This window comes from Portunus trituberculatus, chromosome 5 (genome assembly GCF_017591435.1).
Source record: "Portunus trituberculatus isolate SZX2019 chromosome 5, ASM1759143v1, whole genome shotgun sequence".
In the NCBI taxonomy this organism is placed as follows: Eukaryota; Metazoa; Arthropoda; class Malacostraca; order Decapoda; family Portunidae; genus Portunus; species Portunus trituberculatus.
Window position 1 is genome coordinate 1,028,075 of NC_059259.1, and position 14,646 is coordinate 1,042,720.

The 14,646-nt window shown below is 45.6% G+C and overlaps 1 protein-coding gene across 2 annotated transcripts in view; it reads right to left on the reverse strand.

The window, feature by feature from the left end:
• Positions 1-13,927, reverse strand: part of LOC123514679 (beta-1,3-galactosyltransferase 1-like) — a gene marked incomplete at its 5' end in the record, with an annotated part of 30,790 nt that extends 16,863 nt beyond the window's left edge. For both annotated transcript variants that reach the window (XM_045272737.1, XM_045272729.1), the window contains 3 exon segments: positions 13,341-13,439; positions 13,546-13,664; positions 13,785-13,927. In XM_045272737.1, coding sequence (XP_045128672.1) covers positions 13,341-13,439; positions 13,546-13,664; positions 13,785-13,927 — 361 coding nt within the window.
• Between the last annotated feature and the right edge of the window lie 719 nt (positions 13,928-14,646).

A 14,646-nucleotide genomic window follows, 5' to 3' on the forward strand; every position in this document is an offset into this window, starting at 1 on the left:
CCAGACTTGTCGGCGACGAGTATTCGGACTCGTGTATAGCTGGTGTCACCCGTAGGTGGTGTCTGGGCTTGTGTGTACATCACCAGATGTGCTGTACACATCATATATTGCAGTAGTAGTAGGCTAGGGATGTCAGTCTGACAGGTGTTAGGAAGCACTTGTTGTAGTAGGATAGTATAGTAATATATACTGCACGTTTTGTCCCAGTCTGTGAACCCTCACAGCCTGGGTGCAAGGCGTGTGGAGAGGCATTAATACTTCATAGAGAAGTGGGTGGAATTGTCCTTGTGGGCGGTTTCTCTAGGGGTATTAAGGCCTCGCCCTGTTACACATAACATCTACCATTTATAAATTCTACTTGGTTGGGTACAGGAGGAGAAGGAGTTGCTGAGGAGATTCCCTTACAGTGGGGGAAATTATACACTGTTGGCGACCTTGAAAGAACCTGAGGGTTACGGCGGCTGTGAGTTATAGTAGTGGGGACTCTGTGGAGTGTTTTATAATCCCCACTGTACTGATCGTAACAAAGTTGGCGATTTTGCCAGAATAACAGTCTAGTGAGCTGTAGCAGTTAACCGCAGCCGTGTGGCGTACGTAAACCATAACAGTGGCGACCTCGCCAGGATAAACCAAGTGCTTTATAGTGTGTAGTGTTATTGTGTGGGGTATTATTACTTATATTATTTTATTGTTTGTGAGAACGAGTCCCTGTGAGCACCATGGAGAGAGTTACTGGTCTTTTCACCCCACCAGTGGAGGGTGAGGATGCGAGTGTGAGCCGGCGAGACTCACCACGTGGGTATGATGAGTCGGTGGCCGCGCGTGGGGTCAGTGAGGACGCATTTACTACGTGTCATGATAACGCACGTGGCGGTCCCAGTGAAGGTGATGTGGGATATATTAGCCCTGGCAGAAGTATCGGAAGCAGGGAAGGCTCCCGACGATCTAGTCCAGCAAGCAGTATTGTTGATAGTGTCCAGTCAGCTGCCAGACTGGAGGAACTGTGATTGAAGCTGGAAATGAGGAAAATGGAGATAGAAGCAGAAGAGAGGCGAGAGTTGAAGAGATTAGCTGCAGAAAGGATACGAGAGTCAAACAGACTAGCTGCGGAGGAGAACCGAGAAATTCAGAGACTAGCAGCAGAGCAGGAGGCTAGAGAGGTGGAAGAGAGACGAGAGTTAAACAGACTAGCTGCAGAGAAGGAGGCTAGAGAGATGGAGAGAGAAAGGCCAGATAAAGATAGAGAGTTGGAGTGGGAGAGAACTCGCCATGCAGTAAGTACGCCTGGAGTTGTTGGTAGTGTAGGAGGAGGAGAACAGTGTGTTGAGCGTACGTTAGTTCAAAGTCTCCAGCTAGTCCCCGAATTTGATGAGGCTAAGGTGGCTGAATGGTTTGTCCGCTTCGAGAGGAAAGCCAAGGAGTTTGTTTGGTCTCGAGAGAGATGGGTAGGCTTGGTTGCGAATAAACTCAAGGAAAAGCCTTGAAGTTTATGATAAAATGTCAGCTGATGATCTGGATGATTATGAGGAGTTTAAGGCTGACATTTTGCGGGCATATGAGCTGCGACCAGAAGCCTATCGCTTGCAATTCAGAGGAAAGAGGAAGCGAGCAAGTGACTCCTACCTCGAGTGTGCTCGTTCACTGGAGCAAGTGTTTGAGAGGTGGATTGCGAGCGAGGGTGTTGACTCTCTCGAGGCTTTGAAGGAGTTAGTAGTTATGGAGCAGTTCATTAATATTGCTGATAAGGAGCTGGTACCTCTGTTGAGGGAGAAGAGGTTTAGGACTTTGAAGGAGGCTGCTACATGGGCTGATGATTATGTGTTGGCCCACCGTCCTGTGCAGCAGCCTGGGAGTTGGAGTCGTAAGGAAGGTGGTCCTAGGGGAGGCCCAGGGAGTGGTGGCAATTCTTCCTCGGGCTCTCCAGGCCACTTTAGGCGATATACTGGATTCGGCAGTAAGATGGGTTTGAAAGCCCCAGGCCCCCACCCTCCTTCTTCTGCGAAGGATGGGACGGCAGGGAAGGCGGCCCCTAGAACGCCCAAGTATGATTACCAGCCTGCGTGCTATCACTGCTGAGGGAAAGGGCATTTTAAGTTCAATTACCCAAAATTAGTAACAGCTGAAACTCCAAAGTCCTCGCAGAAACCATTTGCCTTGTTGGTGTGGCCTGACAAAGTTCGTGGTGATGAGTTGACTGCTCCTTCAGGCTTTAGAAGTGAGAAGGCACGGCGTGGACCTGAGTCGTGTTTGGAAGAGGGAGAGCAGGTTGGCCCCCCTGTCCCTCCCCCTGTTGCCTCGCCCGCTGTTGGTAAGGATAGTGATACGGGAGCACAGCAGTCAGTGTGCCGAAATGTCACTGGGAAGAAGGTGACATCTAGTAAGGCAGTGTTGTGTCGTGGACTTAACACTGTGGAGGAGTTCGTGACGGCTGAGGTGACGCTGTCATGTCCTCTTGTCACTGCTACGGCGCAGGTAGCAGTGGCAGACGAACTGCCAGTCGCAGGAGTGGACTTCCTGCTTGGGAATGATTTGGCTGGTGGTCGTGTATGGATCCCAACCTCTGATGAGGATGAGGTTGCTGAAGAGTCTGGGCCAGTGGTGCAAGACTCTGTGAATGTTGTTACCCGCTCTCAGGCCCGCCGGGCTGAGAGAGAGCCTGTTACTACCCAGGAGGCTGCTAGCAGCCAGGTGGGATTGACTCCAGATGGGAGTAGCAGTGCTGATGTGGTGGAGCCAGTGTTGGGCTCACCATTGAGTTCTGGTGTAGAGGCTGACGGTGACGGCGTGAGTCACTTGTTAATGCACCGGACTCGGCTTTGGGAGTTGTTGCTGAGAGTGAGGACGGAGTGTTGGGTGTAGCTGAGTTGTTTGATGGTTATCCTCACTCTGCAGAGCACTCCGGAAGGAGCACTCGTGCTGAGTTGCTTCCTGGTGTGGAGGCTGAGGGCTCTGATGTTCAGCACAGGCCCCAGCATGATGAGTCAGGCAGTTTGTTGGAAGTTGGCGCCCAGGGTGGGGAGACTTCCAGTTCTGCGGGGGAGTTGGAAGTTTCTCCCCCTGTAGAGCATCGTGGAGGCAGGGAGCGAGCTGTTCCCTTGCCTGGTGACTGCCTGGCTGGTGGTGATGATCCTTCTGAGGACTCACCGGATCACATGGCAAGAGCGGAGCAGCCTGGGCCAGCTCTCCGTCCTCGATGCCGTGTGGGACGTAGGGTTGCAGCGTTGCGTCCGCCGATCTGTGTGTGCTTTAGGATGCATTGTGGGTGTCCAGTGACGGGAGGTACCGCGTAAGTTTCTACGTATATTACTATGTACGCCTTTGATGATGTGACTTATGTGCAGAACATATTTATTGTGTGTGATTCATGATATCTGCTGTGGTTTATGTGTCTTGTGTTTAGCTTAGTTAGCAGTTGCTTGGGAGATACATGTAATCATCTAGGGGTTTGTTATTATGATAAGTGGCACTTGCAGGTTGAAACAACACAGCATTAAAGTTGCAACGTCCTGCCCGCTCTATCATTGGTCATCCTACATTTCAACGCGGCTCCAAGATGGATGGGAAGGACATACAGAAGGTGAAGGATGCACGCACGGTAGCCAAGAGGACATTCACGAGGAAATGCAAGCTTTTTGATGAAGCAGTTACTCGGCGTGACGCTAACGTTGTGTTAAGTGACATCTGTGCAGAGGTATGTGATGTGTTTACGAAAGTTGAACGATGTCACGAGGAATACGTGTCGATCCTCGTAAAAAATGGTGAGGAAGAAAGTGTCATTGCGGAAGCTGAACAATACATTGATGAACTAGAAAGGAGAAAGCTTGATTTGGTGGCCACTGAACGTAAATTGTGTTCAGGGAAGGATCCAGACAAAGATGGATTGCTTAAGGTGAAAAGTATTCAGCCTCCAGTGTTTAATGGGGAGATTAGGACCTACCCCACCTTCAAGGAAGACTATAAGAGATTGATGGAAAGTAGTTTTCGTAAAGACCCTTATGCTCTAAGGTCATGTCTGAGTGGTGCAGCACTCGATGCCGTCCAAGGAGTAGAGAATGATTATGACAAAATGTTCAACAGATTAGATGAAAAATTTGGAGATAATTGTAAATTAGTGGATACCCTGTTATGTGATTTGAAGTCAACCAAACCTATCAATGAAGGTGATATCAAAGGGTTCGTTAGGATGGTAGAAAAGTTTGAAAGATGCTGGCTTGACATGAGAAGGATGAATCTAGAGAGAGAATGAACACTGTAAACATGGTGAGCTTTGTGGAGAGAATTATGCCTGGCACACAGAGACGTGAGTGGGTTATTTGGTCTGAGAAATATAGAAATTCCACAGATCTTTTTGAAAGATTAATGGAGTTTTTACTCAGGGAAAAAAGGGTACTTGAGTATATGGATTCAAGCGTAAGATGTAATGCAAGCAACAAAATTTGTCATAATGCCATTAGTCAGGTAGATAAAGAAGGAAGTGATGGTGGCATGACATCTATTATCAAGAAACTCCAGGAAGATCAGAATGAAATGAAGCAATGCTTGAATCAATTAACACAGTCCATACGTGATCTAGGATTGGGAAAGGGTGATTCAGAGCAGTCTCAATATCAGGGTATTAAGTGTTGGCTACATGATTCTTACTCCCACAGCATACATAATTGTAATGAGTTCGTGGGAATGAGCAATAGTGATAAAGTGGAAGTAGTGAAGAGAAATCGGATTTGTTTCAGTTGTCTAAAGGGGAGTCATATGTCAAAGAAGTGCTGGTCGAAGAGACCATGTAATATTGTCTCGGATGGACAAAGGTGTGGCAAGGACCACCATCCCTTACTTCATGAAGCCTATATTGAGGGGCTAATGTTCCACATGACACTGACGGGAAAATTGGAAAGTAGAGTAAGAGACAGGACACTGTTGATGATGAACAAATTGTATTCCACCAACTGTTCCACACCTTTGAACACACTTTGGGATCCTGGAAGTGACATAACTTTGGTGAGATTTGACGCAGCGTCTAGATTGGGCCTCACCGGTAAAGAAGTAACTCTGTCAGTCACTAAGGTTGGTGGGAGAACCGAACGGCTGCATAGTCGAGAATATATCATCCCCCTTAAGGATTTGGATGGGAAAATTTGGCGTATTACTGCATACGGTATTGAGAGCATAACATCAACCGTTTGTAAGGTAGACTTAACTGAAGTGACGAAATTATTTGAAGGCGTTTCCGTTACTGATCTTGACATGCCAGAGGGCGACATTGATTTATTAATAGGTACGGACTGGTGTAACCTAATGCCTGAGGTTATATCGTCTGTGGGTACCTTACAGCTTATGCGGAGTATGTTCGGGTACTGCATTCGTGGGTCACACCCTTTGATCAAGTTCCATAAACCAGGGAGCAATGTTTTTGGAGTCAGGATTAGTCATATTGCTTGTTCCAGGAACCTTAGTGAGTTAAGAGAGGAAGATAACTAAGTTGAAGATGAATTTAGAGAAGTTTTTTGAAATTGAAGGTTTAGGTACTTATTGTGTCCCCAAATGTGGAGGTTGTAAATGTGGTTCATGTACCCCAGGAGACAAAAATTACAACCTTAAGGAAGAGAGAGAGTTGGCATTGATTAGCGCAGGTCTGAACCATGATCCTGATGAAAAATGTTGGACTGTCAAATATCCTTGGATTAGAGAGCCTGAAGATTTACCTAATAATGTATCTGTTGCTGTTGCTCGTTTGAAGTCAACTGAAAAAAGACTCAGTAAATTGGGGACGCACTATTGTGGATTATATAATGACCAAATCCAGGATATGGTGAACAGAGGGGTTGCCAGAAGGTTATCCATCAAGGAGTTGAACAACTATGAAGGACCAGTACATTATATTCATCATCATGAAGTCCTCAAACCTAGCTCCAGTTCAACTCCCCTTCGCATTGTGTTCAACTCCTCAGCCTCCTACATGGGCCATATATTGAACGATTATTGGGCCAAAGGTCCAGATGTCCTGAACAGTTTATTAGGCATCCTCATAAGGTTTCGTCAGGGAAAGTTTGCTGTTACAGGTGACATTTCTAAGATGTATAACTCTGTGAAAATGGGAACTTTGGATCAACATACCCATAGGTTTCTTTGGCGGAATATGGACAACGAAAGACCACCTGACCATTACATCATGACTGCAGTAACTTTCGGTGATAAACCCAGTGGTGTCATTGCTATGACAGCCCTAAAGAAGACCGTGGAGATGTATGAAACAAAGTTTCCTAAAGTTAAAGATGTTGTAACCAAAAACTCATATGTAGATGACATTGTGCACAGTTGTGATGATATGCATGAAGCTCGACAATTAGTCAGTGATATTGATCTAGTTTTGAGCCAAGGAGGTTTTAAAATCAAGCAGTGGATTATGGCTGGTGACGAACTGAGTGACACAGATTTGGGTCTCCTAGATAGTCATGAGCAACGGATTTTTGGTCTAAAGTGGGACCCTAGGGAAGATACATTTGGATACAGGGTCACGTTGAATTTTTCAAAGAAGTTCAGGAATGTACGAGAAGGTCCCTGCTTAACTAAATCAAATTTGGAGAGTCAAATACCTAAGACTTTAACTAAGAGAGTAGTACTAAGCCAAGTTTCAACTGTGTATGACCCGTTGGGTTTAATTGTCCCTTTACATTGATCCCAAAATTGTTGATGAGGGAAATTGTTACCAGTGAAAAAAATGCAGGTGCTGCATACGGATGGGATGATGTGCTACCAGACAGATTGAAGGAAAAATGGGTCAAGCTCTTCCACGAAATGTATGAATTAGAGTCTGTAACTTTTGCTAGGTGTGTCAAGCCTAACAATGCAGTAGGAGACCCGGTCCTTGTAATTTTCTCGGATGGTAGCTCACTCGCTTATGGTGCATGTGCATACATCAGGTGGGAGTTGGATGACGGGCGCTTTGAGTCACGCCTAATTATGGCAAAAAATCGTATAGCTCCTGTCAAGCAGATAACGATACCTCGTTTAGAGTTGTGTGGTGCAGTGTTGTCATGCCGTTTACGTCTCACTATTGAAAAGGAATCTGATTGGAAATTTCAGTCTGTCTTGCACATAGTTGACTCATCCATCGTAAGAGCTCAAATTCAAAAGGAATCTTATGGTTTCGGTACTTTTGTGGCTAACAGAGTTGCTGAAATTCAGATGAAGACAGATCCTAATGACTGGTGGTGGGTAAAAACTAGTGAAAATCCAGCTGACCTAACAACTAGGCCTTGTCATCCTAACTACCTACGCAGCAATTCCTTGTGGCAGAAAGGACCGGATTTCCTTTCAGACAGGATCTCTGAATGGCCAATCAGTAAGTTGTGTAATGAAGATCTACCTGACAGAGTAGGTGTCACTTTGATGTGTGAAGCTGCCACGGTACAGGAGTCAGATTCTACCCTCATAAAGATAGAAAGGTATAGTAGCTACAACAAACTGCTACGAGTGACGGCACGGGTAATCGCAGCAGCAAAGACGAGGTCCTTTAAGGCTGCTTTGTGTCAACCCACTACGGACGGACTTAGAGATGCCGAAAATATCTCGTCCGAGTAGAGCAGAAGGCTTTGCAACCCAACTGGAAGCATGACTATCAGAGACTAGGAGTTAACATGAACAGTGAAGGTATTATACTGGTAGGTGAAAGAATGTCTCGTTGGCTTAAAGAAAATTGGAACATGGATCTCTTTATCCTCATGCCCTCAAACAGTAAGGTTGTTAAACTGTATATCAAACATCTACATGAGATCGATCATGGAGGAATAGAGAAAACGTTAGCCAAATTGCAACACAAGTTTTGGACCCCAGGTGCACGACGCCTAATAAAGAATATTAAGAGGCAATGTATTATCTGTAGAAAGTTAGAAACAGTGACTGTTGAACAGAGAATGGGTGAATTATGCTCTGAGAGACTAAAACCTGCCCCTCCATTCTATTACACTTCGTTAGACTTATTTGGGCCATTTGCTATCAAGGACACAGTTAAAAGGCGTACTGTTGGTAAAGCATATGGTATCATTTTCAGTTGTCTTGTGACCCGTGCAGTGTACTTGGATTTGGCAGACAGATATAACACTGAAAGTTTTCTGACTGTATTCAGACGATTTGTAGCCATAAGAGGATATCCTCATACTATACATTCAGATTCAGGTACTCAATTAGTTGCAGCAAGTAAGGAACTGAAACTGATTAGGCAAAATTGGAATGTACCAGAGATCATGAATTCCAGTGTCAACAAGGGCACCACATGGGTATTCAATAAATCAGCTGAGGCCCCCTGGCAAAATGGTTGCAGTGAAGCCTTAATAAGATCAGTGAAACGGGCTTTAGCTATTGCTATTAGTGATTCTAGACTGACTTTTGGGGAACTGCAGACTGTCTTATTTGAAACAGCAAATCTTCTGAATGATAGGCCCATTGGTATGAAGCCTGGCATTGATGTTGAGATGGGGTTGTATTTGTGCCCTAATGATTTATTATTGGGCAGGACTAATAACAGTGCGCCTGCAGGGACAATGATGCAGGAACCTCAAAGTAGTAAGTGCAGACTGATGTTCATGGATGAGATCGTGAATAGTTTTTGGAGGAAGTGGCACAGAGACTATTTCCCAACTCTCATAGTAAGACAAAAGTGGCACGTTGACAAAAGAAATGTAAAACCAGGCGACATAGTCCTTCTTCAAGACAAAGATGCAATTAGAGGGCAGTGGAGACTTGCTCAAGTAAAATCAGTAATGCCAAGTAGAGATGAGAGAGTAAGAGATGTAATTGTTCGGTATAAAATCAGAAGACCCGGACGTACATACAAGGGCCAAGAGGATGTTTGTGTTAGCAGATCGGTGCACAAATTAGTTGTAGTACTCCCAGTGGAAGAGATGACTTAATCGGGGAGTGTATCATGAATCACGATTAATTGGGATACTTAGCGGTAGTTGTGGTCGTTCGTTTTCGCCCGGGTTCGGGACGGTCCTGTGTATTATTAAGTTTTCTTGTTTCATGTATTTTGTAAGTATATTTCTCTGTTATATTAATAAAAATGTATGTATTGTATTTTTTGTATGTTACTTGAGTGAGGATTTACATTAGTTACGGAGGTGAGGTCTTTCATGGGTTCACTCTGGGTGGCCAGTCGTGACGTGGCCAGGGTTTGTCGACACGCAGGCGGTGCCGGCTGTGTGAGGTGCCCGTGCTCCTGGGTCGGCCTTGTAAGGATTTACACGGTGACGGCTGCGATACTGGGAGTAGGTGGTGGAATGCCGGTGACCGACGTTGTTATCGCCAAGGGTTGTGCAGGGTCCGCCGATCTGTGTGTGCTTTAGGATGCATTGTGGGTGTCCAGTGACGGGAGGTACCGCGTAAGTTTCTACGTATATTACTATGTACGCCTTTGATGATGTGACTTATGTGCAGAACATATTTATTGTGTGTGATTCATGATATCTGCTGTGGTTTATGTGTCTTGTGTTTAGCTTAGTTAGCAGTTGCTTGGGAGATACATGTAATCATCTAGGGTTTGTTATTATGATAAGTGGCACTTGCAGGTTGAAACAACACAGCATTAAAGTTGCAACGTCCTGCCCGCTCTATCATTGGTCATCCTACTGGTGGCCCAGCATGTCTGGAGAAGTAGCCACGATTCTTAAGTGCTGCCACACTTGTCAAGTGGTGGGCAAGCCTAATCAGACACCCCCTGTGGCACCACTCAACCCCATCCCTGCTGTTGATCCTCCCTTCACGAGGGTTTTGATTGATATAGTAGGTCCTCTGCCTACTACCAGGGCTGGTCACAAGTATTTGTTGACCATAATGGATGTTACCACGCGGTACCCTGAAGCAATTCCCCTGAGAAGCACTCACTCTAAGGTGGTGCTGAAGGCTTTGTTAACCTTCTTTACACACTTTGGATTGCCAGCAGAGCTGCAGTCCGATCAGGGGACCAACTTTACTTCAAAGTTGTTTAAAGATACGATGACTGCGTGGGGGATCAAGCATATTATGTCCAGTGCTTATCATCCGCAGTCTCAGGGAGCCCTGGAGAGACATCATCAAACTCTCAAGACCATGCTCAAGAGTTTCTGCATGGAGAGAGATAAGGATTGGGACGAGGGTGTCCCTTTTGTCTTATTTGCGGTGAGAGAAGCACCCACTGAGTCCTTGGGTTTCTCACCCAATCAGTTAGTGTTTGGACACCGAGTGCGTGGACCGCTCGACGTAGTTCGGGAGGCTTGGTGTCAGCCGTCGCCTGAGCGCCCTGTCTCACTGCTTAAGAGCCTAATGAACAGTCGAGAAAGATTAGCCAAGGCATTAGAGGTTGCGCAGGCCCACCTGTATAAGGCCCAGCAGAGTATGAAGGGGTATTATGACCGAAGGGCCGAGTATCGGAGTTTTGCCCCTGGAGATGAAGTGCTTGTGTCCTGACCGGCGCAAGAGGGCTCAGCTGTGTCACGTTAACATGCTGAAGCCCTATTTTCGTTCTACTAGCCAGAAGGGCTCTTTTAGTTCTGCCATGCAAGAGGCATCTTCAGTTTTATTTTTCTGCCGGGAGGGAGAGGCTCCAGAAGTTATTGGGCCTGAACCTGTTGTTCCTACAGGGCATTGGGAACGGAATAGCCTCCATCTCTTGAAAAAGAAGGTTGAACATTTAGGGGATCAGCAAGATGAGTTGCTTCGGCGGCTGAGAAAGTACTCCTCTGTGTTTAGCAGTGTTCCGGGCAGGACACAGTCGATAGAACACGATATTGATGTTGGGGACGCAGAGCCTGTCAAACTGCCCCCCTACCGAGTAAATCCTATGAAAGCAAGCACTGGTGGATAAGGAGTTGGAGTACATGCTTGAGCATGGGCTCATTACTCGGACTTACAGTCAATGGAGTTCCCCAGTCACCCTGCAGCCTAAGCCTGACGGCAAGGTTTTGTATTGACTTCAGGCGGGTTAATGCTCTAACCAAAGCAGACACTTATCCCTTGCCCCGTGTAGATGACTCTGTGGACCGAATCGGGTCAGCTACTTTTATCACCAAAGTGGACCTTGTCAAGGGGTACTGGCAGGTCCCATTGACGGAGCGGGCTAAGGAGATAGCGAGTTTTGTGGCCAACGGCGCTGTCTATCAGTGCCAAGTGATGCCTTATGGGCTGCGAAATGCCCCAGCCACATTTCAGCGTCTCATGGACCGAGTTACTGATGGTCTGACTCACTGTGTAGTATACATTGATGACGTGGTCATCTATGACACAACATGGGCTGAGCATCTGACTAATGTAGAAGTCCTCTTTGCACGACTCCAGGAAGCGGGATTAGTTGTCAACTTGGAGAAGTGTGAATTTGTACAAGCTCGGGTGCAATACCTGGGTTACCGAGTGGGCCATGGCGACATCACTCCTCCTGAGGCCAAAGTAGAAGCGATCAGGCGGGTTCCCCGCACCGACCTGTCGCCGTGCCTTGCAGAGATTCTTAGGAGTGGTAGGTTACTACCGTCGTTTTGTACCGGGGTATTCGACCCTCCTGGCACCTCTTACAGATCTCTTGCAGAAGGGTAAGAAGTGGGTCTGGAGTGAAGACGGTGAGAGCGCCTTCCACCGAGTTAAGACCATTTTATGCGAGATGCCAGTGCTCCAGGCCCCTGACTTCAGAAAAAGTTTTGCTCTCGCAGTAGATGCCAGTCAGGTGGGAGTAGGCGCAGTTTTATTTACTCCCGCCCAGAAGAACTATTCAGTCATTGAGCAAGAGCTGCTTGCCATTTTGCTAGCCTTGCAGCATTTTGAAATTTACATCCCCAGTTATGGGCCCCAAGTAGTCATCTATTCAGATCATAGCCCCCTTCAGTTCTTAGAACAGTTTAAATTTAAAAATCAGCGTTTAACTCACTGGAGTCTTCTACTCCAGGAGTACAATATCATTGTCAGACATATAAAAGGAGCAGACAACATAGTGGCTGGATTGTCTGTCCCGGGGCCATTCCCTTTAATCAGTTCCATGCCCTTTAAAAAATTTTGTAAATGTTTTGTTTCCAAAATTTTTTCTTTTAAGGGAGGGCGTGTGATGAGGACCGTCTTAACCCCCTTTAATTTATTATTTCATTATGTGTGAAGCCTATGGCCACCCATCGCGGGCCCCTGGGGCTGTTCTGCTGAGCAGACGACCCGCCACCCTCTCGTTGTTTCCACCATTTTGTTGTGTCTGCGAGCCTCACTACCGGCCAGTCTTCAGCGGAGTTAACACGTACGTTCTCGGCACAGGAAGAGACACGTGTGGCTGGACTAAGCTTTACAAGTACTCATTAGTCATTGGTCTGGGAGTTGTGCCCTCCCTTGAGTAGCTGGCTTGCTACTGGGTAGACCATGACCGTTAGAGCAACGGGCTTGTTGCTCTGGGAGAGGTGTAGTAGGTTTGGCTGCACTTCTGTTTTGCGTCCGTCCGGTAGTGTGGCGGCAACGCGTGGGAGAGACGCGGCCTTGTCTCGTCCTGTTTGTTTTGTTGGTGGCCGTGGTCACCAGTGGGGTTTGGTGGGCGGCTGTGTGCCCCACCATCTTTTGCATAGTTTCAGAAGTATACTGTATTGTAGTGGTAGTAGCCACGCACACTATTGAATGCTGAGAGGCTTCATGTCGGCCAGTGGTGCGTAGTTGTCGTCCGCCAGACTTGTCTGCGACGAGTATTTGGACTCGTGTATAGCTGGTGTCACCCGTAGGTGGTGTCTGGGCTTGTGTGTACATCACCGGATGTGCTGTACACATCATATATTGCAGTAGTAGTAGGCTAGGGAAGTCAGTCTGACAGGTTTTAGGAAGCACTTGTTGTTGTAAGATAATATAGTAATATATACTGCACGTTTTGTCCCAGTCTGTGAACCCTCACAGCCTGGGTGCAAGGCGTGGAGAGGCATTAATACTTCATAGAGAAGTGGGTGGAATTGTCCTTGTGGGCGGTTTCTCTAGGGGGTATTAAGGCCTCGCCCTGTTACACATAACATCTACCATTTATAAATTCTACTTGGTTGGGTGCAGGAGGAGAAGGAGTTGCTGAGGAGATTCCCTTACAGTGGGGGAAATTATACACTGTTGGCGACCTTGAATGAACCTGAGGGTTACGGCGGCTGTGAGTTATAGTAGTGGGGACTCTGTGGAGTGTTTTATAATCCCCACTGTACTGATCGTTACAAAGTTGGCGATTTTGCCAGAATAACAGTCTAGTGAGCTGTAGCAGTTAACCGCAGCCGTGTGGCGTACGTAAATCATAAAAAAAAAAAAAAAAAATATATATATATATATATATATATATATATATATATATATATATATATATATATATATATACTCACCTAATTCTTTGTCGTGATTCAGAGTTGTACAAAGCAGATGGGATCATATTGATGATGAAGACTCGACCATGGCACAGATGAGGCTCATTAATTAGGTACCTGTCCACAGAAAACGTGGTTGTGGTCTTTGACATTAAAATTATGTTCATAGAGGTTCATCCTTAAGAATTCGATTGCAGTGCTTTACGTATTCTTAAATACTAACTTGTAAGGAAATTCCTCTGGAAGAATACGATGCGGCCGGAGGAAGCGAGTTCTCATGTTCAAATTTTGTGGTTTCTCCTCTTCTCCACCCAACTTCATCTCTTGGCTTGGTTCTCTTATCTGTCAGATAATAGTTTGCCGTTTTTATGAATAATGATTTAATCGTCTTTATGAATGCTTTAGGAAATAAAGCAGTGTTTTGAAAATAGATATTAGATATTCCATTGTCAGAATACTCACATTGTGCACAGTGAAAATGGAAGACGTCAGCTGGAGGAAAACCAGGCGTCCACAGTAAAAGGTAAAGATGAATATAATTACCACAGACAGGAACCTGGAAACAAACGCCGTCCTTGGCCGTGACAGCCTCATTTTAATGCAAACTGTAATGCAAGGGAGGGCTTCATAATTTCAATTCTTTACACATGGTTTCTCAAATAATGACAGTTATCTCAGTACCCTTCCCTGATTAACCCTATACATATCCATGCATATCCATCATAAAACCCTTACATCATATATATATATATATATATATATATATATATATATATATATATATATATATATATATATATATATATATAATTTATTTATTTATTTTATTTTTTTACGTAGGGAGGAGGGCCAACCAAGGGCAAAAAAAAGAAAGTTAAAAAAGGACCACGAGTGCTGGCTCTCAAAAAAGTGCAAAAAGTGCCAAAAACATCAGCGAAAATTAGGGGAGGAAATGCCTCAATACCTCCCTCTTAAAAGAAGACAAGTTGTAGGAATTCGGAAATACAGATGCAGGGAGGGAGTTCCAGAGTTTACCAGTGAAAGTGATGAATGATTGAGAGTACTGGTTAACCTTTGCATTAGTGAGTTGCACAAAATAGGGATGAGAGGAGGAAGAAAGCCTTGTCCAGCGAGGCCGCAGGAGAAGAGGAGGCATGCAGTTAGCAAGATCAGTAGAACCGTTACCATGAAAATAGCGATAAAAGATAGAAAGAGATGCAACATATCGGTGGTGAGAAAGAGGCTGAAGACAGTCAGTGAGAGGAGGAAGTTGATGAGACGAAGAGCTTTCGATTCCACCCTATCAAGCAAAACTATGTGACTG